Source organism: Protomyctophum parallelum (genome assembly GCF_964188405.1).
Source record: "Protomyctophum parallelum genome assembly, chromosome: 3".
In the NCBI taxonomy this organism is placed as follows: domain Eukaryota; kingdom Metazoa; phylum Chordata; class Actinopteri; order Myctophiformes; family Myctophidae; genus Protomyctophum; species Protomyctophum parallelum.
This window is the reverse complement of record NC_139698.1, coordinates 43,417,544-43,444,537: the sequence shown is the minus strand read 5'-3', so window position 1 is coordinate 43,444,537 and position 26,994 is coordinate 43,417,544. Positions and strand designations below refer to the sequence as shown.

At 44.6% G+C, this 26,994-nt stretch overlaps 1 protein-coding gene across 15 annotated transcripts in view; it reads right to left on the bottom strand.

The window, feature by feature from the left end:
* mef2d (myocyte enhancer factor 2d) overlaps nucleotides 1-26,994 on the bottom strand; it is a 76,962-nt gene that overhangs the window by 8,350 nt on the left and 41,618 nt on the right. For 5 of the 15 annotated variants that reach the window (XM_083761776.1, XM_083761769.1, XM_083761781.1 and 2 more), the window contains exons 4-10: nucleotides 18,518-18,652; nucleotides 18,165-18,302; nucleotides 12,245-12,455; nucleotides 9,756-9,806; nucleotides 4,696-4,874; nucleotides 3,438-3,467; nucleotides 494-614 (exon numbers count right to left, since the gene is read on the bottom strand). In XM_083761776.1, the coding sequence (XP_083617902.1) occupies nucleotides 494-614; nucleotides 3,438-3,467; nucleotides 4,696-4,874; nucleotides 9,756-9,806; nucleotides 12,245-12,455; nucleotides 18,165-18,302; nucleotides 18,518-18,652 (865 nt within the window). The remainder of the gene's footprint in view (nucleotides 1-493; nucleotides 615-3,437; nucleotides 3,468-4,695; nucleotides 4,875-9,755; nucleotides 9,807-12,244; nucleotides 12,456-18,164; nucleotides 18,303-18,517; nucleotides 18,653-26,994) is intronic. The other 10 variants (XM_083761783.1, XM_083761774.1, XM_083761771.1 and 7 more) reach the window with 7 other exon arrangements.

The window sequence follows — 26,994 nt, the reverse complement described above, 5'->3', positions numbered from 1 at the left end:
TACATAGGCCTGTCACGGTCAGTTGATGATTCATTCATTGTCATACAAATAATTGTGATTAACGATTTAATTGTGGATTGTGTTCAGAACATCCATCCATCCATCTTCAACCGCTTATCAAGAATCGGGTCGCAGTTTGCCTTTTTAGGCTTTTTAAATACATATTGCACAGGGCAGATATGTCAAATAACGTCAATGTACAGAAATAAATGACTGGCAATGACCAGTACTAATAATCACAAAGAAAATGATATACTTTGGCCAAAATAGGCCATATTTAACACATTTTATGCCATAGACGTATATTTACTCGACTAAATCAACACTGGCTCACAACACGTGAACAACAGATGAATGGAAACAACTCTGACGACTATGCAAAATAATTGTGACTACTGTATCTCAAACAATTGCGATCAGGTGACAATGATGTAGTAATTGTGACTGAGCTGTACATGGAGTGTACCACGGCCTGCCATGCTGCTGGGCTCACCGGTGGTGTTGTAGGCCGTCTGCATGCTGGAGAAGGGTGCTAGGAGACTGGGGGTTGTCACGGAGACCAATGGCGTGGTGAGCGCCTGCGCCACCTGGGAACCGCCTAGCCGATGAGCATTCTGGGAACACAATCAAAACATGGGAGTTGAACATTGGGACAAAGAGAGCGGAAGAGGAGGACAAAGCGATTGCGTGCACACTTATACAGTGGAATGTTGTGATAGTTACAGTAGGCTAATACCATAGACGAGTTGTTATCCAATCCAAAGTTAGTGGATTGTTTTCATTATTATGGTTCAGTAGATTAATTGTGAATAGCTTTTTGTTTGACATTTACCAGCAAACCCAATCTTGCATTTGTTCACTTCAGTGTTATGGTTCTTTGTCGTGAGAAAAGTAGTTCCACTACCAACGTCTTTTTTGTTTTGTTTTCCTTATAAGGCCTGGGTGCAGAGGTTTTGTTTTCCTTATAAGGCCTGGGTGCAGAGGTTTTGTTTTCCTTATAAGGCCTGGGTGCAGAGGTTTTGTTTTCCTTATAAGGCCTGGGTGCAGAGGTTTTGTTTTCCTTATAAGGCCTGGGTGCAGAGGTTTTGTTTTCCTTATAAGGCCTGGGTGCAGAGGTTTTGTTTTCCTTATAAGGCCTGGGTGCAGAGGTTTTGTTTTCCTTATAAGGCCTGGGTGCAGAGGTTTTGTTTTCCTTATAAGGCCTGGGTGCAGAGGTTTTGTTTTCCTTATAAGGCCTGGGTGCAGAGGTTCATAACACATGTTTTGTTTTCCTTATAAGGCCTGGGTGCAGAGGTTCATAACACATGTTTTGTTTTCCTTATAAGGCCTGGGAGCAGAGGTTCATAACACATGTTTTGTTTTCCTTATAAGGCCTGGGTGCAGAGGTTTTGTTTTCCTTATAAGGCCTGGGTGCAGAGGTTCATAACACATGATTTCATCCATTCTCAACAGTAATGATAATGGTTAGCATGTGGAGCTACAGTAATATATATTACACGCTTCCCAAAGACTGCAGAGTGAATCCAGAGACATTGTTATTGGAGCAAGAAAACAATCCCATTGCACGCCTAATCAATGTGCTCTGCTTTGAGTAGGACTTCAAGTGAAGTAAGTTCCATTGTCTCCTGAGAAGAGAGTGACGTCGCTGACACTTACAGTTACAAAAGTGTTTATACTATGTTATAAAAGACACATGTGAATGTACTAACAATACTGTTGATGGTGGAAAAAAATGATACTAACTATCAATTCACTAATTGCTGCAAAGTTTGGGTTTGTGCAAATTTGAGTAAATACAGAGATAATAATAATTAATTTAAATCAAAAAGGCTTTACTGCGTTTTGCCTTCATAGGGCAGTATAGAAATATCATTCAACGTAATAGATAGTTCGGTGTTTCCTTCCAAAACATTTGCCATCACACATTGGTGGAGGGTTTGATATTCACACGATTCTGCAAAGTTAATGTGTGACATGAAAAGTGTGTCACATCTCCTGGTGATGCTGGCTACACTGTCACCAGGGGTGGATAGTCGTGTTATATTGGGCTATCATGGAAGATGGTGTTATGCACTAACTGATGGAGGATCATGCTGACAAAACTGCATGCATATACTACACTACACGGTGTGTCAGCGAATGAAGTGCACATGCTGAAGTGGTGTGTGTGTGTGTGTGTGTGTGTGTGTGTGTGTGTGTGTGTGTGTGTGTGTGTGTGTGTGTGTGTGTGTGTGTGTGTGTGTGTGTGTGTGTGTGTGTGTGTGTGTGTGTGTGTGGGTGTGTGTGTGTGTGCGCGTGCGTGCGTGCGTGTCTGTGAGTTTGAGTATGTTTGAGTATGTTTGAGTCTTGGGAATAGTGTATCAGAAATGTGTGCACGACCTGGCTTAGATCAATGTACAGAATGTACTGTACAATGTGGATGAGAATATTTGGAGGTGTGAAATGTGAATCCCTTTATTTGTGTACTGACAGGTATGAGAGGTGTGTGTGTGTGTGTGTGTGTGTGTGTGTGTGTGTGTGTGTGTGTGTGTGTGTGTGTGTGTGTGTGTGTGTGTGTGCGACTGTGCGTGCGTCACGACCGTGCGTGCGTGGTGGAAAGTGCATAAACATGAATACCAGTGGGAATGACGTTGAGCCTTATTCATATTATATCATAACACAAGATAAAGTATACATTTGGCTGTATGGTGTCTTTCAGTCAACACCATCCTGAACACTCTATTACAGTAATAGCAGTCAGTCAAATGAAACCCACCCATGCACATGCTGAGGCGTACCCACAATGGATCTGCAACAGGGCCAAGGAGTCACTTATCTGGTCAGGTCAAAGTGTTTTTTTGTTTCTCCAAAACATTTTTCAACTATCAATGATGAATAGAGATGGGGTAAATGTATTCTTCTCTCCACGTAAATGGCAATAGAGATTTGATTCACCATTGTATAAAGTTATTTTTCCAAATCAATTTATTTCTAGTCACATACTGTAACCTTTGTATTTTCTTTGTGTTCTTTCAACACATTTTTAACTTACAGTATGCTGAGCTCTATGTAGTTTCAGGAAATGTTTTTATGTGTGAATACATGACATTTACATGTCATAACTTCGGTTTTTACTGTGTAAACACAGTAAACCTACATAGAACCCAGCATTGGATAACATGTTAACGCGCTCACAACACCTTTCCACACCCAGGACAGCCAGATGACTCCTCTGCTGTATGCGTTCACCAATCAGAAACCCTTTCGCTAGGCCGCGCTAAGTTTACTGTGTGCTCCGATGCTCGCACTGCTACAGTACCAACATTCTAATCATAGCCCTAGTGCAAATGACTCAGCCCAGGAGGGATGCATTTGCCAACGGTGTCACAGTCATGCCTGGTGAGATCACACAGTGCTTGACACCACATCCAGAAGGCTAGGAGGAGAAATCTATTCACCTCACTCACCAACAGCAGCTCCTCCTCTGTCTGCGTGGGGAACCCGTGGGAGAAGGGGGTAGAGAAGTGTAGGGTTATGTTTCTGTGCCAAGTAGCTGAATTAAGCTATATCGAAAGAGTGCAATACTTTTTGTCGCCAACTTGCCCAAGAAATATTCATACTTAACCACATGAACCCTAGCGTCCCTATTCTGGGCATGTCATATTAGACTAAAAATGAATAGCCTACAAGCTCACGACATAACATGTTGCAATGCAATGTTTTGTCAGCTTGAGCAATCAGCTATGTTTGGTGGAGAGATTTGGTGTAGAGGCAAAAATTAGATGCCTGGGTACCCTTAGTCTCGTGTGAACACTTTCAAGATTTTAAAGTGGGCCCTGATCCAGAAAAGGTTGAGAACCACAGTTTTTTTTAATTCATTTATTGATTGATGTATTATTATTTGGTTTTCTCATATTTTTTTTGTATGAAATTGTCAGTAGGCTGTAGGTTGGATATACTGGTATAACCAAGGAAATGGGTGCATTTTGTATATGGGCAGGCACATGCTGTGCCTGCCTGTGTCTGTGTCTGAGTGTGTATGAGCATGCGTGCGTGCGTGTAATAGGCCAACTTGGATGTTGTTTCCATAATTATTTGTATGCTATAATGTTATGTTTTTAATGTGAACTGGACATTTAGAAGATTAGCCGATGTGCTAAAAGAGATCCAAATCATATCAAAGTCTTAAAGCTATAATTGTGGGCCCGGGCGGCTGGCGTAGCCGTCTGGGCACCTTGGCTGGTAATCAGTGTGCCGCGGGTTTCCGATCCCGACGGCCTTTACTGCATGTCACCCCCCCATCTGTCTCCCCATTTCCTGTCATCCTATGTATACCTATGATCCCTCTATAAAATAAAATGAAGGCGAAAGCCACAAAAAATATCTTAAAAATAAATAAAAGCTATAATTGTGGGGTGTGAATATGATCTGAGAGAAGGGTAAGGGAAAGGGGGTACTGTATGTTCGTCACAGTACATTTGCACATACGTGGAATTTCTCCTCTGCATTTAACACATCCTAACTGTTAGGAGCAGTGAATACACATGTAAACGTTTAGTGGATGTTTACTACTGCAGTGCAAAGTGAAATATTGCAGGCCACTGGAAAGTCCTATCTGTACTCTCCCACTCTATGTAGGCTAGATATTCAGTGGCCAATCTCTGTGAGATTCAACCATTAATGTCCCAGTGGGACTGCCATAGTTGTAGTTCTCACCAGCTGCATGAGGCTCTTTCCGCTCTGCGAGGTGATGACCCTCAGGTCTGGCTTGCGGCTGTTGACCATCTGAGGGTTGGGCGGAGGGGGAGACTTGGCCGGAACTACTTTCCCAAGGCTGTTGCCGTTGGAGACGGAGAGGAGGCCAGGAGAAGCCCTGGCACTGATGTAGCCGTTTGCTGGAGGGAGAAAGAGAGACAGACAGAGAGACAGAATGAGCTTAGATAAGGAGGGCGTGTGTCTACCTTGTGTTCTTTTGTGTGTAAGTGTGCGCCAGTGTCTCTCTCTGTGTGTGTGTGTGTGTGTGTGTGTGTGTGTGTGTGTGTGTGTGTGTGTGTGTGTACACTAGTATACACATTTCCCATGGCCCTTCCTATAAAATAATGTGTGTATGTATTCTCTTTCTCAAAGCATTTTTACATTAAATCGACGTCCCATTCTCATAACTACTTCCTCTCAGCAGTGACTGAACCACTAAACAGCCTACTCCATATCTCTTCCATCAATTCATATGACACAGTGCTTGAACTGGTTCGGCACTCAGCAAAAACAAATAGACTCACTCTCTAGCTTCTCACCACCAAGAACTTGAGTTTTTCTCATGACTGTTTTCCAACAATGTGACAGGGCACTTTGGGTTACGTCCTCTGAACGCGCCCTCTTTTCAAACAACATTTGTCATGGCTAAACACATTCCAACCTCTGATGGTACAACACGAGTGGCACTGTGAGAAACAATAACAATACCACTCATGTTTTGTTTCCTTCACGAAACCAAAAAAATATTTGTGCAATGTGCGTTCATGTATGTTTTGGTGTGTGTGTGTGTGTGTGTGTGTGTGTGTGTGTGTGTGTGTGTGTGTGTGTGTGTGTGTGTGTGTGTGTGTGTGTGTGTGTGTGTGTGTGTGTGTGTGTGTGTGTGTGTGTGCGCGCGTGCGTGCGTGCATGCGTGTGTGTGTCTGTGTCTGTGTGTGCGTGTGTGTCTTGGTGGTGAGAAGCTGCGTGGGTGGCTACAAGGTGTCAAGACAACATTCCAGGCTCTACAATAAATGCATACAAGGAGATGAACAGGTTAAATCTTAAAGAAAGGGAAGTAGAGACAGTTCCTTAACAGACGGCGTGACAGAGACGGAGAGGCATGGGCCATCAGAGGTTAAAAAAAGCATTTGATTCAAACACAACTCACTCTGTCTTTGGAAAAGGGACTTTCCCAGCCTTGGCACATGTGTGCACACAGACGCACAAAAACACACAGAGCACTGCAGTCTCTTGGGTATGTGCGTGCGTGTGCGCGCGTGGTTGTGTGTGTGTGTGTGTGTGTGTGTGTGTGTGTGTGTGTGTGTGTGTGTGTGTGTGTGTGTGTGTGTGTGTGTATGTGTGTGTGTGTGTGTGTGTGTGTGTGTGTGTGTGTGGGAGGGGGGTTGGGGTCTGTTGTGCGATAGCAGATATAGTGCTCCATGACGCGGCCTCCAGACGATAGTGGCATGTGACGCTGCTTCATCTCACTCACACACACTACATGGAAAGACGTGACATCCTCACCCCCCCAACCCCCACCCACTACAAAACACACACACACACTGGTAAACACTTTTACGCAAATTACCGATAATTCCTCCCCTAGCCGCAACTCACACACTAGCTAACAGAAAACAACAAAGACAACAACAATAATGACACACTTCCCTCCGAGACAGCTTAGCGCGGGGGGGGGGGGGGGGGGTGTAGTTGAGGAAGGGGGGGGGGGTAGAGGAATAAGGAGAGGAGGTAGGGAGAGAAAGGAGGAAACTGAGGCGAGAAGAGTAATTACAGAGAACAGAGATGGGGTAGGGACTAAAGGGAAGGAGGCAAGGAGGCAAGGGAGAAGACAGAGGAAGAGGCAAGGGAAAAACAGAGAAGATTGTTTCCATTATACTGAAGCTTCTGGTAGGATTCAGCTCCCATAGCATTTGTAACTCAGAGAGTGTGCAGATGTACATTTGCAGTACACTCTTGGACACTGAGGATTTCACTGTCCAGAGTCTAAGTTCATCTCCGTTAGTGTACGATGGAAGCGAGTCGGTGACCACTGGCCAAAGTGGAAGGTTCTTCTGGGAACCCCACGCGCATTGAGAAAAAGTGTGTCACCGGCTCTGGTGGGAATTTGTGTGTACATGTGTGTGTGTGTGGGTGAGTGTGGAAGTGGAAAGGATGGCATTAAAAAAGACGATGATGCAATTGCGAATGGTACAAGTCTATGGAAACACACACAAACATGTACCGTGTGTGTGAGTGTGTGCCTGCGTGTGTGCGTACAGTCTGTGTGAGTGTATACTAGTATGAACAAGCAAACAAACAAATTGAGCCCTCATTTTTCCTGGTTAGGTGATGAAAGAGCGAGGAAAGAAAAGGAGGGTGGGAGAAAAGGAGAGAGAACAGGAGGTAAGGAAGGAGTGAGAAAGGATGATGGTAGAGTGAGGTAAGCAGCGACAGAAGGGTGAGTGAGTGAATGAGTCAAAAATAGAGTGAGTTCAGTGCGAGTAGAGTGAGAGTGATTGAGAGAGTGGGCCAGGAATTGAAACCCACATGTGTCAGTGTGTTGTTGGCCATGTGCCCTGGGTTTCTTAAACCCAACACCTAATCCCTGACTAGACCAGAGATGGCCTTCATTTACCAAACAAATGTGTGTAGGTTTATGCATGAGGGAACACACATAGGTGTGTAGTGTACATACAGTACAAGCCTTGAAGCACTTTCCTTTGTCATCCAAATGAAAACAGGCTGGCTCGTTGTATGCTTATTTGCAGTGTAAAAAGCATGGAGACTGAGAGTGCATACTTTTGTCAGCGTATCCACTGTGTTTGGATGTGTGTCTGTGTGTGTATCTGCTGTCTCCCATTACGCCGGGCTGGGCGTGGGAATGTGTGGAATGCTGTGTGACGTCAATGGTGACATTCCCTGCGCCCGGAGCCCCAAGCCCTGGACACAACAGCTGAGAACGACAGCTCCAGGAGAGGAGTTAAGAGGAGTGGAGAGAAGAGGGCTGAGTTAGGAAAGGAAAGGAAAGGAAAAGAAAGAGAACCTTGAAAGAACAGAAAGGACAAATGATGGGGTTTGTTGTTTCTGGCTAGAGAGGAGCCATGACATCAGCACGTTGTACAGCATGGATCATGATAGTAACTAATAGTCCAGTGGTTCCCATATGGTGTGCCGAGGCACACTGGTGTACTGTGGGACATGTCCACGTGTGCCTTGAGATTTTGACTTGCTCTTTTGTGTGCCTTGACCTTGAGCACAAAAATATAGAAAACCACTGGCCTATAGTCAGCATTGCAAGGGGTTGGTCTAGAATCTAGATCTATTCTGATCTAGAAGTACACAGCACCTATTTGTGTATACCTACATCGGAGAATGTTTAATAAATTGTAAATCGTTTTGATGGGTTGGAAAAGCACTATATATACTATATATATCTATTCCCATTCATTATCAGCAAATCCATGAAATGTCATCCAATACATAATATACAATAGTGGTTGTACACTGAAGAAGCAAAGAACTAAATGGGCTACATAACGTCACAAATTTCCCAAAGATTTTCTGCCAAAAGGACCACGGAGAATGAATCTCCACAGATTCTTCTAAGCCTTGGCCATAACACATTTTTCAAGTCTAATCTGCTCCCAGTCTATGATTAATCTCTGGAAATGTGTCACTGCACTGGGAAAGAATTAAAAAGGGAAATAAAACTAAATAGAATTAAACGTGTTTTTATTCCACCATCCCTTAGAGGAAAAAACGTAGTGAGTGAAACGAATGACTGAAATTACTCAAATTATTTACGGCTTTTCAGACTTGCAAGCCTTTCTTCAAAGACAAGCAATGCTTTTCAATTTGATTTAAAACCAGCCAAACCTTAGAGCACTCTGTCAAAAATCTCTTCAAAATTTGATTGCCTGGAAATGGCTGGAAAGAAACATCTTGATACTTAATCACTGATTAAGTATCAAGATGTTTCTAGTCAATATATCTTTGTAGTAATATGCTGATTAATAATCAGCATATTACTACTACAAAGATATATTGACTACTTTCATACCAATCTCTACCACAAAAACAACCAATGTTATTTGTATTAGAAGGCCTCTGACAATATTACTGTTACTTCTGTGGCCTTCCTAACGGTATCTACACTGGCTGAGGGTGTTTCAGAGAAGAGCTCTGGTTGGTGTCAAAGTCACCTTTGAGGAGAGCCTTGTGCCAAGACAAGGGGACAGTTGGAGGAGGGGAAGGGGGTGAGAGAGAGACAGGAGGGGTGGGGGAAGTGGTGCTACATTACTCTACAGAGAAGACATGGAGGAACAGCTGAAAAAGAGAGGGGGCTAGAAAAGGAGAAAGAGAGAGAAAGAGAGTGAGAGAGTGAGAGAGTGAGTGAGTGAGTGAGTGAGTGAGTGAGTGAGTGTGTGTGTGAGAGAGAGAGAGAGAGAGAGAGAGAGAGAGAGAGAGAGAGAGACGGAGCAGTAAAGAGGAGATATAAACCGAGATAGCTTAGGGGGCATGGCGGTCGACGTGAGACAGAGTATGTATGATTTCACAATTTTTCAGTCCTTCCTTTTGACAATCAAGGATCAGGATCTCACTCTTTCCCCCCCCCCCCCCCCCCCCCCAACCCTGTCCGTCCGTCCGTCTCTACCAACTCAACTGTTTACAAGCAGACTGTCCTGTGACCCTCAGCTGTCGCTGGCCAACAGGTGTGTGTGTGTGTGTGTGTGTGTGTGTGTGTGTGTGTGTGTGTGTGTGTGTGTGTGTGTGTGTGTGTGTGTGTGTGTGTGTGTGTGTGTGTGTGTCAGCGGGTTCTTTCTGTGCCCATATATGTATGTGCATGTGACAGCCTGTTGCCACACACGAGGCATTCTGCCTCCTACCAAACAGAATACGTCCATTGAGGTAGACTTAAAAGCGTGGAGGGCCCAAACTAGCCTGCAGAACATCTTTATTCAATGACTAAATGGACCAGTGTGTTGTCTGTGTTCATCCTAACAATGAACACAGCCAACCCAGCTAAAAAAGACTTTACTCACCAACTGGACTTGGGCATCCATTTGAGTTTCCCATATCTCCTAAAAGAGCACCTGAGAGAGGGCGAGAAAGACAGACAATATGGTGAAAAATTAAATCAACTTCTTTTATTTTGCCCTTAGTGATAATTGTGGTTACTTTATATCTCCTCCTTTACTGACCCCTGATGTACGTAAAGTAGTATTATTGCGACTGTAGGTCGCATTTACTATGATATGAAAACCTGTATCTCCCGTCCGTCCGTCCGTCCGTCCGTCACCCATGCCTCCATATATGGTCACGCCTCATGACATCACCTCGCCTCGTGACATTATGTAACATCATGAAGACCCTTAGATCTCCATATATGGTGCCTCGTGAGTCATGACACATCACACCACCATATATGGCCATCTCCATATATGAAGATTACGACACTGACCTCATATAACCCTGGATAGCCATACATGGAGAAGACTGGATCATCACCTAGATCTGCATATATGGAGTTGGCCAGCAACTCTACATCTGACCTCAAACCTCAAACCCTTAGATCTCCATATATGGAGCTGACCTGTTCTAACATCCCATATGTTGATCCTTCCCCACTCGTCCTTCCTGTTCTGACATTCCATATCTTGATCTGACCTCATCAAACCCTGTACACTCAGGACACGCTCCATATATGGCCAGTACAGAATTCATTCCATATGTTGATCTGACCCCCAATGCCAAAGTCCCAGCGTTCTCCCAGCAGTCAACCAGGCGGATGTGCGCGGATGCGTGCACACGACCTCAGGGCGTCTTACTGGTATTATGGTCAACTAAGAAGTTAAAGACTTTCAACCTGGTGTTCCTGTTTTGGTCATTATACATGAAAAGTTTAAAAGTATTTTCAAAAATAGGCACCTTGGCCAGTAGTCCAAGTCTGGCAGTGTGCCGCGGGTTCGACTCCCGATCCCGACGCATTGTGTCATGACGCCTTGTGAGCTTGAAGATCGGCTATTTCCACTGTGACCCCATAAAGTATAAAATAGGGAGATTAAGTGTAAATCACCTCAGTGATTTCACATTTTTCAAATGCTGCATGTTAAATGTTATGAATCATTTATATTATAAACCCACTCCCACAATGAGCACATCTGAAATGTATGTTTGTTTGTTTGTTGGGTCAGCCGTGGAAAAGCATCTCTGCATCTGATAGGAATTCAGTGTTTTGCACAAGGACACTTTTACAGGGCAGATAATCGTTTACCAGAGGTAGTAAAGAAAAAGGAAACCTTTTGATTTGGAGGATGGTGTGTTATGACAAATACTGTAATGCGTTTGTTGTATGACCATGTGTTACATCACCTAATTCTGGCTTACAATGAGATTACGTTTGTCGGGACAAAGCTTGATAAGTAACCTTGTGTGAGACAAAAGAATGGGGCACAAATCCCTTTAGTCAGAGAGTTGATGATTGGTTTTCCATGCAGGAGGCATCAGAAGCTTATAAAGGTGTGCTGCACATCAGGAAAATACATTATTTATATATACCTGTATGCACAGTACACACACACAAACACACTACTTTAGTATACCAGGAAGATGCCCTGCGCATCCGCATCCGCCTGGGTGACGGCAGACTGCTGGGCGAGCGCTGGCTGAGTGTACAGGGAGGTCAGATCAACATATGGAATGTCAGAACAGTTCAGCCCAGGTAGAGCCGGGGTTTTTGAGAACTCTAGTTTTCGCCGGCTGCCGGGCATGGCTGCGCTAATAACGGGCCCGTCTACAGTTTGAATGGACAGGTAATCAGTCAAAAGGGAGACATCGAAGAAGAAGGACGGGTGGGGAGGGATCAACATATGGAATATCAGAACATGTCAGCTCCAAATATGGAGATCTAAGAGTTTGAGGTCCGATGTAGAGTTGCTGGCCGGAGTTGCAGATCTAGGTTATGATCCAGTCTTCTCCATGTATGGCTATCAAGGGTTTGATGAGGTCAGTGTCGTGATCATCATACATGGAGACGGTCATATATGGAGCGTGTCACAACGCGTGATGAACTGATGACCATATATGGTGGTGTCACGAGGCATAATGGACTGACAACCATATGGAGGAGTGACCTGACTGACGGACAGGTTTTGCAGATTTTCATAGTAATCTGCGACCTACAGTCGCAAAACAGAGCACGTCATCACAGCATAAACACACACGTCATCATAACTACATACATTAACATAAACAGAACACACACACAAAGGGAAAACCCTTAAAATCCAAACCGTGCTTTGCCATGTCACTAATTTCACAGGTTCTAGATTTGCACTACAGCTCTGTTTCAAACCTCATTTGGGCTCTGCTTGGTTCTTGGAACCCAGAACTCAGAGCTCGTACTTTCAAATATCATCTTTTAACGAAAACAGCTCATCTACGAGGCTATTCTGTTATCTCTGGTTATACTTCTTATTGGAAAAGAGCCATCATAAGAAAAAAGCCTTGCTGTTCTCCAGCAACGTCTCACCTGCGCTGGCTGGCCTCTGCGGTAACCCTGGCGACACACTGTTCCTCTGCAGTGTGGGTTGCTGGGGCGATAGGAGGCGAGGATCTGTGAGGGTGGAGGTGACAAAGGAGGTGGTGGTGACCAGGGCACCGCCGGGGTTGTTGCTGAACTGGAGGTTATGATTGGACACTGGCACCGTGACTGGCATGGAAAAGGTCTGTGGGACGGCAGACTGGCAGAGAGGAGACAGGAAGACAGCGGGACTTAGATCTAGTGACACTCCCACATCAATTGCCATGTGCTTGGACGTCGACTCGACCAACAGCAATTGAAACGAATTAAGATGTTCACCCAGGCAAGCTTGCTCAGCAAATAACACATTGACAGTCACTGATTGAAAAGTGTCACTCCAAAATGACATATCCAAAATGTGGAAATTATGCTAGTATGGTATAAGTGATAGCACAAAATTGTATTGTATAATTGATAGCACAAAATGAACTTGCTTATTTGTTGAAGGATGATGGTAAATGTAAGCCCTTGGTTGACAAAATCAAGATTCTTTCATTGATTGACCGGAGTCTTTTCCCTAACAGGGATACTGTATGACTTTTTGGAGCACAACCTTTCAAATACATTCTTACACACAAGCTCACAGCAACACCCTCTCACACAGTTTATATCTGTATACCGTATACATTGTGTATACACAAACACGCAATTGTTAGTTGCCTTGTTTAGTATTAGCATGCAAAGTGACTTGTTGGCGAGTTCAAGAGGCTATGGTGGCTTCACATCCCATGCCAGGTTAAAACCCAATCACAGCAGCAGTGCAACAGGGCTGGTTATTGCATTTGGTTACTGATTACATTTCTCACTGTGTATTTTATGTTACAGCATCAGCTACGGTACATCCACCCCTACCTACCCCATACCAAAAAAGAGGAAATTAAATCTCACGCAGTAACATCCTCAATGATAACTTAACTTTGAGAGTGTAAATATTGACCCAAATGGACTCTTCCATTTTGGTAAATTGTTTGGCTCTTACGGAGGATTTTTCGTGGCAGATTGATTTACTTGCGCATAAAATCACAATATGTTACCTTCAAACTATAGAGTGTTTGCCCAGTGAAACGGAACCCCAACATCAAATGCAACGCCTACTGCAACTATTTATCCAACTCTAGAGAATTGCCCAAAGGTCGAATGAAAGTTTTCTCAAAATGTGATTACTTCTCACAGGTTCTGAATCAATGCCTCTAGCAGGTGACTGCACATTCCAGGGTAGTGGGATGTGTGGAAGAGGAAAGGACCCCGGGGTTGTCCGGTGTTCTGCCCGCCTCTGACCCATTTCACCCTGTTCCGGTTCAGGCAGAAAGAAGGACTTCTATATATAGAATGTGGGCCAGTACCACTCTGTACTGCGCCGTACTGTACTGCCTAGAACCCAGTTTAAATGAGACGAAGACAGACTATTCTGCCCTTGATTGTTTCCTCCTTCCTACTGTGTTATAACGGGGGGGGGGGGGGGGGGGGAGGGAGGGGAAAGGGAGAAACTAAGCGGAAAGGAGTGACATTATGCTTTGTACTGTATCCTTCTACTTTTGTCATTATCATGTCGTTGCTGTCTGTAAAAGGGAGATGTATATGGACAGACACCATTAAGACTTTCCATAACTTTGTTTTCTCTTTGTTAAGAAAGAAAGAAAGAAAGAAAGAAAGAAAGAAAGAAAACATATATTTGGTTATTGTGTCTATTAGGTTCCATTTCTATATTCTCAGAGTTAAATGAATACTGAGGATTACATTGCGTAGTGACCTGGGCAGGTGAATAGAATAGGTTAAAGCACTGCACCACTGCACACTGGCCAAGCAGAGAATAGGGGCAGAGAATGGGTGGATAAATGGATGGATGATCATGATGGAGGGAGGGAGGGTGCATGTTAGTGCAGGGTGGACAGAGATGTTTTAATGTGGACCATACAGCACTAGGACAGCACTATGCTGACAGGATTTGGGGGAAATGAACAGCCTACTACGTTCACAATTGAGGTACTAATCTTAAAAGGACACTTTGACTGGGAGTGCAGAAATCAAACCTGTGACCTTTCCGTTAACTGATCATCTTGTCTCAAATCATTGGGCATGCCATGCCATCTTAGCCATTTATCATCAAAATCATAATGTTTTGAAGCATATTTCTTATTTTGTCCACCTTTCTGCTCTGCTTGTACCATTACCATTGAACATTGTTGCAATTTCTAACACGGACTGGTCGTGATTCACTCAAAGTGCATTTAACAAAGATGCTCCCGACAGCAGATGCAAGGTTAATTGCGTGCTGACAGTCAAATTAACACAGAGGACGAGAACCTTAAGGAGGAGGTAAATAATTGACTAGGAGCTGTTCCTGTATTGAGGAGCAGAACAAAAAGAGGGGAGACAATGCTAACCTATTTTCCCTTGGTGGAGTTCTTTCTACATGGGCGTGTTTCCTAGATGCGAGGGTATATCAGAATGAATTAAACTCATGGCCTAGTTTCCCTCCTCTCCCTCTTGTCCTGAAAACCTTTGAAAGTTTTTCATTTTTTCCATTTCAACTTTAGGAATGTCTCATCATATTCTGCTAGGATCTGAATGTAGAGGCAAAACAACTAAACAAAAAACCTCAGGGTGATATTTGCAGGTCCTTTATATTTGATTATCAAATTAGACTATATATTGAGCTCTAATCTAACTTGTGGTTTTGTTGTTAAACATCAATCTTACATTTGTAGAAAGTTGTTTCCCTCCCCTTTTCCCCTATAGAAATGAAAAAAAAGAAGATATACTGTATTTCTGGTATTTTATACTATGTCATTTAAGAGGTCTCAATGGTCTCCAGGGGATGACATAGTCCCAAAAATAATACAATTGGAATCCAAGTAAGAAAAGTAAAACAATTTTGCTATTTAAAAGAATGCAGACAGCCTCAACTGACAGTCCAGTTTCAGCCCATTCCTCCCATTCCAACCGTGAACCATCATTGTCTTCCATTATAAAAATTAAAGTTCTAAAAAGAAAAAGAAAAAAAGAATGAAAGTAAAGGTGCACAAGACATAGCGGTTTGCAAGATTAGCCGCTGTCATACAGACAGACATATACAGACCCTCTTCAAGACAGTACCACACCGTAAAAAGAACCGAGGAACGAGTTTCACATCCTACTCTTGTTCCCTTCAGAAACAGGAATAGAAATGTCTGTCTGTCTGTCTGTCTGTCTGTCTGTCTGTCTGTCTGTCTGTCTGTCTGTCTGTCTGTCTGTCTGTCTGTCTGTCTGTCTGTCTGTCTGTCTCTCTACCTCAAGAGATATTTGAGTACAAGTGGGATTAAGCTTGTATATCCCAGCCCCTAGCTGTCATGCTGGGGATTATGATGCTGAGTGAAAGAGAGGCGGCATGGGCATGGGGGTGGGTAGGGGGTGTTGCTAGTGTTCTATGAAAGGTGTGCCAGGCAAAGGCTGTCGGGGGGGACGGCACAGCTAACCACTGGCAGAGATAAACTACCTTCCAATTGACTAGCGATAGGGGCCGCAGGTCTCCAGGGGTGGCAGATTGAATTCTATTCTCCTTCTGCTGTGCCTTTCTTCTCATAAATGCTTTTAAGAGCTATTTCAGCTCACCACACAAGCAGCACAGAGGACTGATAAAGCCTAGGTCAAACACAGGATAAGCAGTATCCACTGAAGTGATTGAATTTAGATGCAGCGCCTTTTCTCTGAGAGGGTTACTTTGATGTGGGTGAGTGGTTCTACGTTCACATAATCATATTGGATAATAAAAGCTTCTGAGGCCTTTGTGAAATACTGTGTGCATGTTACACATTCATGTTTTGTGTTACCGTGCCGGATCCATATGAGTGAGTTTGGGAACTTTCTAAAATCACATACTGTAGGCCAGTGGTTTTCAAAGTGGTGGCTGCCAGGGGGCACCAGGGGGCCAAATGGAAATCAGAGTAAAATGAAAACTAAATAAATAAATAAATACATAAATAAATAAAGAATTAAATTAAAAAAAGAAGAGTGAAGTGGGCTCCTCAGAGCGCAGGTCTCCACCAGGTCGGGCCTGTAAAATGTGTGAGGCAGCAGTCATAGCCAATTGGAATGAAATCTGAACAATGTAACTCATACACCTCAATCACATGACCACAGAGATAATATACCACTTTGCGTGAGTATTCAACAAAATTGTAGTAGAGTAGTAGCAAAAAGTGTGTTTAGAAGAAAACGCAAAATGGTAGAAAATCTTGTCTGGCGGAGAAGAAGAATTTAGACCGTACGACCTACGGTTCAAGAGTTATTGGCCAAAAAGTGAAGGGCCCTGTTATAGTGCCACAATTCGAAAAGTGGGGCAAAATCATTAGCTCTGGCCTTCAGCCGTTTGAACTTACCCATTCACACACACACACACACATTTTGTATTTATTTATTTATTATTATTATTATTATTATTATTATTATTATTATTAATAATAATATTATCATTATCATTATTATTATTAAAGCCATTCCACACTAAACAGGCTGCAGCCAGTAGCTATGGCTATTTGGGGTATTTGCTATGAGAAGGTTGGGGAACCGCTGACATATAGGTTACATGTAGTGGGCTCAGCAGGATGCTATTCTGTGCCAACTGACCCCAACACAGGAGCAGAGAAACAGGAAGTATGGTTGTAAATTGATGCAACTCATTAAAGTGACATTAATGGCATGGTTGAGCACCGATGAAAGAATTAATCACAGAGTTATTGGCACAGTAGAGGAGAAGTAAAAGGAGCTTGGCCTCATGCCAGCCAGAAGACAGACCTGGATAATATCAGAAATACAGTACACCGATTGTGGAGAGCAGCACTGACACTTGGGAGTAGAATGCCCTCCCTAATGGCACAATTAATAAATGGCTAGCTTGCAAATGCACATTCTTTTCCATTTCCTAGATAATGTCAGGAATACGTGAAGCACAATCTTGGATGTTAATCAAACTCTCAGTCAATGTGTAAAAATGGATATGTGAGGTGTATGCTATCAAAAGCACATTTGATGCCCAGCCAGCAGTTTGCATTTGATTGTTTCTCCAGTGTAAGGACTTTAAACACCCCGGGCATGACGAGAAAAACTATATTAGAATCGCCGGCAAGTATTTTATTAACATATTCACATCGTTGATGTCTCATTCATACAGATCAATGCCTTTATTTGCCATGACATTTTTATCTTGTTCCGAAAAAAGATTTTGTCACCGGTGTGTAAGGATCTTTACTAATTATGGCTGTTTTAACCAACTGTATTCCTCATTTTGGATCTCCATTGTGACCTGCTGACAGTATCACAATGCTGAATTTGAATAAGAACGACCTAATAAGTAACCGCCCTCCTACAGTAACTTTCACAGCTCTCTGCCGCGCCACGCTGCCCGAGACACATGTGATGGAACAGGGTGGATGGGTGAGGGCTGAGGGTGAGCCACATGTGATGGAACAGGGTGGATGGGTGAGGGCTGAGGGTGAGCCACATGTGATGGAACAGGGTGGATGGGTGAGGGCTGAGGGTGAGAGATGAAGCGAGGGAGGTGAGGGTGAGCAGTGGTGAAGGCAGGTGCTCTGTGAGTAGTCAGTGCCACCATCAGCAATCACTAATGCCTGATTCATACTAGGTTGCACGGTGTGTCGAGCACTGAAAATCGCAGATCTACAAGCTCACTAGTCACTACCCATCGAGATGCGTTGTGAGCTCATAGATCTGCAATTTTCGGTGCAGCGCTACACCGGCGTGCAACTAAAAATGAATCAGACTCAAACCAATGGCGGGCCAGCACGTGCCATGGCCAGGTTGTCTGTTCAACAGCAAAGTATCAAAACGGGGGATGGGGATGGGTAGGGGTTACACAGTGGACAGTACTCACTGACAGCCTATAGTTGTGCATCATTTTATCAAACTCCTCGTCAATTTTTTTGTATTTCTCCTCAGTGCGGGGGGTGAGGGAGAAGGGCTCCTCTGGGTCTGGGCTCTCAGAGTCCCGGTGCTCTTTCTTGTTCAGAGCCTTCGTTCCCCAAAGACAGAGGACAAGGGGGGATAAAGAGAGAGAGTGAGAGAGAGAGAGGGAAAGAGAGAGATAGAGAGAAAGAGGGAAGAGAGAGAGAGAGAGAGAGAGAGAGAGAGAGAGAGAGAGAGAGGAGGGGCGATAGGGGGGAGAGAAAGATAGAGAGAAGAGAAAGGGTAGGTTAGATAAAAGTGATAAAGTGTGGTGGTACTCACGCCATAGCGTTTGAAGAGGATGTCCAGGTCATCATTCTTGCGATACTTGTCGTCGTTAAGCGGGCTTTGGTCAATGGAGTCATCGCAGTCCGGCTCGGGGCTGTTGCAGCCGTTAAAGCCTTTCTTTCGCAACGTCTAAAGTGGTTAGGAAGGGTAGAGGAAGGGAAAGACGCAGTGTTTACATTTAATTTTTAAATGATTCTATATGGAAAGCTTCTTTCAGGCACCTTTTGGGGAAATGTGTATAACATGGTCATTTCTCAAACACCTTTTGTGACACATGATTTTCATTTTCATTAGCAAATTGCTAATACCACCACTAGTCACCGAATGAGAACTGAAGAAGTTGCCCCTAATGGTGAGACACTAACTGCCCCCAATAACAGTTTTTAGCAGCTCATTCAAGCAAGACAAGGAAAGGCCGAAGGGATACAAAACATGAACTCTCAATCCTGTATCGATCTGTGAGTTCACTCTCGATAACATCTACAACCAAACATCAAAGCATGTTCTTCCCACAGAATCTGCTCCGGTTGCACAGCAGGCACTCTCAGGAAGTAGACTATTAAAAGGGTTAAGTAACCTATTGATTCCAATTCCAGCCAGGAAAAGTATTTTCTTTTGGGGTTTTTTATGTTCGAGGAGAATGAAGTCTGGGAAAGTGCATTTCGCTGTGATACATGTCTTCATCACATCTCGCCACACATCAACTAATCAACGGTGCTGGTAATTGGTGTGAAGCTTCACGCGAGGAGAGTGGTTGAGCGAAGAATAAAGGGTAAAGGGTGAGACAGAGGCGGATGGAGGTGTTAGCACCTCAGCTAACAGCACTCAGGTTCTTTCAGCTTTAGCACTCTCTTTCATCCCTGAGTTACAGTATGTGTGCACAGGTGTCGGGTACATCTCTATAAGCTCACAACGTTGAGAGCTTGTACATTTTCGGTGTGTGACACCGGCATTCAACCAAGGATACACCAGCCTTCAAGCACAGGGAGGCTCTTATTTTGAGCGGATTCTGGCAAACAAGATTTAGCTGTTAAGTAGCTTTGCTTGGTGGGCTCTTGACCACACAGCCAACCAGACAGCTCCTTCCAGCAAAATGGATCTTAAAGTTGAGCTGGGGAGTCTTCTGTGGTCCATGTACTGTATTCACCTCAGACACAGTAAGCAAGGGTATAGGTCCCTACATATCACCTGTGTGTCACCTCATTTGTCCATGAAGTAAAGTGCTATTGCCTTGACATCTATCACTAAGAACAAATATGGAATGTGAAGGAACAAAGCTTGCTGAATATTACATTCAATACATTGTACCCCATATTTATTTTTTATAAATTACCATTTGCGTGCATGGTAGTGCTATAATGAATGGAGGTTGGATTGGAAGTACATGTTCAAGGCCACATGCTATGGACCATCACTGCTAAGTGGGGATGACTCAACCACATGCAATTGTACCTGCAGATGTGGAAGATGTACACTGTACAATAGCTGGGGGTTATGTACAGTACCTGCAAAACTACCTTGACGAAGCTAAAGACTTCATGTTTTGGTAACTATACTTAGGTAGTGGTATAACTATTCTCCAAATCCATGGCTTGGTTTATCAACAAACTTAGAACATAAAGAACATTAATAAACAAATTAATGAAGATAGATTAACTTCTTGATAGGTTAACTATCTAAAAGTAGACATTACAATTAACACTTGCTTACTGTTTCTTCCACAGAGCGCTTAAGACACATGTCCATGTAGACATAGAGATGCTGTTATATCATGTTACCGGTATGTCCCAATTTAAAACATACAGTATGTGATGGCTTTGGTTATATGGCGATATACTGTATGCCTGCTGTCCACTGTGGACCTGCCCTCGTCTCTTGCCTGCTGCCTCAGAGTGACACACACACACACACACACACACACACACACACACACACACACACACACACACACACACACACACACACACACACACACACACACACACACACACACACACACACACACACACACACAGGTGCTGCTTTACAATGGTTAGCTCGGCTGTGTCCTACTTCCTTAAATGCATTGTGTGCATTGTCAGGACCACGTGAGTTGGTTAGCAGACCCCTAGACACAACAATATGTACAGTTTGTTGTACAAACTGTTACTAGGGCTCATGAATGTCAAATTCGGTTTCATAATGGTTATACCTATAATGATAGGACAATGATATCATTTTGAGATTGGGGTTAAAGAGTGCATTTTCAAAACGATATCACTCCTGATATTAATCTCATTATATACAGTATGTGAAGCTGTTCTTATGACGGTGTCAAAGTAACACAGATGTGTAACAACATGGTGACAGTCACTAAATGTACCAATACAATTTAGTGCATGGATCTGTAGGATCCAAATACAATGGGTTGGAGTTGCGTCAGTTCTTCAGCTCCCATGTTGTTAGTTCTTAATCGAATTATTGTTTGGTGTCTGTGTGTCTGTCGGCCTATTTTGACAGAAGAACGACGTTCAATTGGATGACAAAGTGTGACAAAGGGGTGTGTGCTGGAGGAGACGTGATCGAGGCATGGCCGTACGCCACAGATTGTCGTGGCACAAAAACCAACAACTGCCTGCCCTGCATACAAAATTGTCCCGACAATCAAAGACCTCTGCAGGGCTATTCACTTCTCTGTGCACGCGCACACGCACAAATACATTTTGACAACCTTCTTTCTCATACTCTTTCTCCCTTTCTCTCATTCTATCACAAACACGCACATACTCCCTTTCTCTCATTTTATCGCAAACACGCACATACTCTCTCTCTCTCTCTCTCACACACACACACACACACACACACACACACACACACACACACACACACACACACACACACACACACAGGCTCTCCGTCCGCTGATCAGCCTGTCTCTTGGTCTGCTCCATCTGTCCACCTGTCCCTCCTCTCCTCTTCCCTGCTGGTAGCAGTGCGCCGGCCGCTCTATTGTGTTGCCAGGGTAAGATTCCCCTGCAGAGCGCCATGCAGGCCTGTGACTGGCTGGGCTGCTGACAGGCCCGCCCCTCCCCCTCTGGCTCACTTCACCCTATCTCCCGCTCTCAGCCTCTCTCTCTCTCCCACTCTCCACTCTCTTTACACCACTCTTTCTATATCTCTCTCTCTCTCTCTCTCTCTCTATATATATATATATATATATATATACATATGCACTCCTCTCGTTGTCTCATGTCTCTCAATCTCGTTCTTTCGTTGTTGTCCCTCTCGCTCTCATCTCTCAAGTGTGGCCTTCTCCACATATTTACCCTCATCTTATCTTTCACAAATATTGGCAGAGTTTCCAACTCGTTCTCACCTTCTGGCATTTTGCCCGCTTTTGCTATTTTCCCCCCTTCTTCTGTGTAATTTGCTCATACGTGCCTATTCTCTCTTTGCTCATAGATCATCAACTTCCTCCTCCCCCTCCTCTCCTGTCATTTTATCGTCTTTCCCATCACTCTCTCTCTCTCTGTCTCCCTCTCACTGTCCTCTTTTGCCCTGCTCTCTCTTGACCTATTCCCAGAGCTTTCCCATCCTATTTTCTTTCCTCTTGAGTCCCCTCCCCATTTCCTTTCCCACTCTCTCTTTTTCTCATTCTGTCCATTCTGTCCATCACTCATTCTCTGCAACGAGGTGTACAGTACAAGTGTACAGTATGTGTGTCTCAGTCTGTGTGTGTGTGTGTGTGTGTGTGTGTGTGTGTGTGTGTGTGTGTGTGTGTGTGTGTGTGTGCGTGCGTGCGCACATTCTCACACATTACGTTATGTGCACAGCTTTGGATGGAGGACACAGATTTGCAGTGCAGTAGCAAGACTCTACCAAGGCCTGTACTCGTGGGGGCAAGACGTAACATCATGTCATGTCCCATTGCGGATAGTGGCATTCAGGACCTTCGGAAGCCCCCCGGGCGTTCCTGCAGGAGAGCGCCTGACCACCATTGTCTTGTCTCTGCAGCGAAGCCCTGCGCCGCACGACAGCCACGGCTGCTACAGAGCATGCAGCAGAGATGGGGGACGACTCAGCCGCTGAGGCCCGTATGCCCCCTTGTGCGTTGTATAATGGAGCGGGCCGTTAACGTGTCTATCGCTGCCCTACGATGGCTGGGGGCTGACGCGGAGCTGGGGGCTGACGCGGATCTGGGGGCTAACGCGGAGAGGCTGCAGAGGGAGGGCAAGTCAACTTGGCTTTCGTCTGTAGCTTCGTATGGAACAATGTCACCTGGGGCGGTGCGGTCTGGATGTGAGCATGAGCGAATAGACGATTACAGGGATCGGAACGGTGCGGGAAGGGGGGGGGGGGGGGGGAACTGGGAAATAGTAATTCCATTACAAATGAATTGGAATTTGTGTTTATTAAATCAAAAGAAAACACTGCTATCCTGGGAAAACATTTTTAGTCATATCCCTGCCACATACCACATGGTCTCAGATAATGGAATGTGGGGCCTAGAAGGGCCTCTGTCTGTCCCTCATCCTCCATTCTCATTCATGTTGTATACACACTGCACAGACAGATCATTCATGTCCGAGAGTGTACCAAAAAAAAGCTACATTATCTAAAATGTTCATTTGACACTGACAGGTTTTATCGTGTAGATGTGGATGTTAAGGGGTGACCTACATTGGTTGGTGAAAATATCCAGTCAATAAAAGACCACCAGTTAGGTCCCCACAAACAGTCACATGTCCTGCTGAAGTTCCCTTAACTCCTACCTGCTGCACACACACACACACACACACACGTTGATGCACTGGTAGGAAAACATCTTGTGTTAATCTACCTACACGAGACTGTCTGCAGTGCGGAATTATTTGAAAGTGACAAATTTGCCATTTGCAATGGCTGTTCTGCTTCTGTCATTCAAGGAGGGAGAGAAAGACACAGTCGTTTAATACCAGACTTAATAAGCCGCCTGAAGATCCGACAACCCAAAATATACAGTAGCCTTCCTCTGCACATCCTTGGTGCTGAGGTGTGGAAGGCGTTATATTTTGGAGAGAATGATCACAAAAGCCTATTGTAATCTGGGATACAGCACAATGATTACTTTTTTATTTTCTATGAATCAGTTTAGTACAAAGCAGTATTTTGTATGTATTTTGCAGCACAAACTTTCAATATCACGCTCGCCTAAATTTAAACTCTTCCTGTGGCACTACGACTGCCAAGTGATTGAAGTGAATACGGAGGAGATTTTGCATGGCGGATGGTCTATCGGGGTCTTTCTCCAGTCATTACACCACCAGCCTTTGGCTGGATAATTTATCCATGAGGTTAATGGAGTTCTGCTAGCGTTGTGCTCTCCGGAGGCTGGGAATGGCTTACTTAGTTGCAGAGCACAGCCAACTGTATAAAGGCCGCTCCTCCATAGGGGTGGTTTGGAAACCTGTCAGTGTGTTATGGTGTTGAGAAATTGTTTTCATTGGAGGGTACATCTTGCTTTAGTTATTTATTTTGATGTACTGGGAAAGATATCCAGGACTTGTATCCTGTGATCCAATATGAATCATTAACGCAGCTGACACTCAAAATAAACCAGAATGAATCCAGTGACGGACGTAGAGATTGTTTTCAAAAACCTTTGCATAGAACATTGTATGAACCATGGTGATGGTGACTATGATTACATCACTGTGAGAGAGGGACCAGGTGACCCACGCTGGCCAACCATACCACGGGAAGGAGGAGCCTAGTGACTGTGTCCGGTAGAGATTAGGAACTGAGCATATGACAGGTCTTAGGGGACATCCAAGGAGTTTGGTTGGCAAAATAAATCAGGATTATCTGAGAGGAAGCGTCTGTGTGGGGCAATTCAAAGTGCTTCGCCAACCAGCCACTGTATTGACAAGCCAACACACGTGTTTCCCACATTTCCCAGTTTTTGCTTTTCACATACAGTAGTAGGCCAGGCTATGTATGTTTCCGTTAGGGTTAAGTGGCAATTATGGCACTTGATGGCATAACCGTCATTGGACCATGTTTATTTGGGGGAATGTTGAGAACTGTTGTTATATAGTCTGCGCTTGTGTGTGTGCATGCGCGCACGCACACGTGTGTGTGTGTGTGTGTGTGCATCTCTCTCTCTCTCTGACAGACATGGGGAATCAGACCTGCGACCTGGAATCAGAGAGGTGGCAAAGTCTTTAAGCCCCTGTAGTGCAGCTTGCTGTAAAGGTCTTCCTTTCTTGAGCTGCTTAAAGAAACAGGGCATCCCCCTCTCTATGGTCTTCTTTTCTCTCCTCTCTCACTCCTTTGCGTTGGCTATTCATCCACTCTCCTTCAGCATTCGCTTGCTCTCTCTCTCTCTCTCTCTCTCTCTCTCTCTCTCTCTCTCTCTCTCTCTCTCTCTCTCTCTCTCTATCTCTCTCTCTCTCTCTCTCTCTCTCTCTCTCTCTCTCTTGCTTGCATCCCTCTCACTGATTGGGATCTGCAGTCAAGCAGATTAACACATTGTGGCAGGAGATACAAGCTGCCCCCCCACACACACACATACTGTACATACACACACACACACACACACACACACACACACACACACACACACACACACACACACACACACACACACACACACACACACACACACACACACACACACACACACACACACACACACACACACACACACACACACACACACATCAATGAGAAAGAGACTGTGTGCGTGTGTACATCACCTCTCTCAGCCTGGCATTAGAGTGAAGGAATGCCTCAGTGTGTGTGAAGGATATTCAGTATATGCTTCATGTATCTAACGTCAGTGTGGGTTTAAGTGCTTCTGAGCTGTGGGACATGGCTGTGTGCACACACACTGAGTGTGTATAGGGATACATACTGTAAGCCTAACTTTGTGTGCGTGTGTGTGTGTGTGTGTGTGTGTGTGTGTGTGTGTGTGTGTGTGTGTGTGTGTGTGTGTGTGTGTGTGTGTGTGTGTGTGTGTGTGTGTCTGCGTGACTCTATCCACACTTCATAATTTATACACACAAAAGCACTTGCTTGGAGAGACGGGGTGAGACAGAGCGGCAAATGGGCACATTCTGTGACTATCCGATTATCTTCTCTCTCTCTCCCTCTCTTCTGTCCTTCTCAATCTCTCTCTCTCCCTGTCCTTCTGTCTCTCCCTCTCTTTCCCTCTCCCAATCTCTCTCCTCTCTTTCCCTCTCCCAATCTCTCTCCTTTCTTTCCCTCTCCCAATCTCTCTCCTCTCTTTCCCTCTCCCAATCTCTCTCCTCTCTCCATTTCCCTCTCCCAATCTCTCTCCTCTCTTTCCCTCTCCCAATCTCTCTCCACTCTTTCCCTCTCCCAATCTCTCTCCTCTCTCCATTTCCATCTCCCAATCTCTCTCCTCTCTTTCCCTCTCCCAATCTCTCTCCTCTCTTTCCCTCTCCCAATCTCTCTCCTCTCTCCATTTCCCTCTCCCAATCTCTCTCCTCTCTTTCCCTCTCCCAATCTCTCTCCCCCCCACCCCCCCAATCCCCCTTGCAGTCCCTAGTCCCTCACATGACTGGTCTGTCCTACGCTCGGCAAGCTGAAACGGCACGAGACCCCATTAAACATGTGAGTGTGTTTGTCAGAGCATCTGGCAGAGAGGACAGGTAAGGACAAACACTACAGAATGTTACTGAATGCCTTTAGGCCTGTGATGGTGATACAGGGGTGCACACAGACACACCTCCATGGATGTATGCCTGCGTGTGCGCACGCGCACACGTGCGCACACACACACACACACACACACACACACACACACACACACACACACACACACACACACACACACACACACACACACACACACACGGATGCTGCATTGGCTTACATTGATTCCACATTTCCCAACCTTAACTGTAGCCCTAAGCCCTACCCTACATCTGTTTAAACGCATATCCCACATAGTGTATTCTGCCCCACAAAGTCAAAGTGCCGTAGCTACATTTCTGGACACACCGACTTATTTGTGTATTCCAATTGTCAAATTAGCCTTTGTGCATTCTGGGGGATAAACAATTAACTCAAGAACATATTTACATGCTGTCAGGCCATGAGGCCAAAGCCTATATGTGGCATGCCCCTGGACCACTTTGCCAGCGGGCACCCCAGTTGAAACACTTTTAAGCCAAATATCAGCCAATTTTGGTTACTGCACTTTGGCTTTGTAGGGCAATATTGTCACCCTAAAGGTGGTTGCACACCGGCCGCGTTTTTCGGAAAACCGATGGAGAAACGCCACTTACAAATCAGAATTCGCGCTTGGTGTGTGGAGACCTTAAATCTAACCTTAACCCTGACCATAACCAGTGTACCAAACAGATAACCCCCTAACTACGTGAAAGACTGAAAGTGCAGTAAAATCTAATTTGGGACACCAATGTTGTCCCCATTTTGACATGCCGTCCCCATTCAACTGGTTTGATGTCTAAAATATGTTTCAC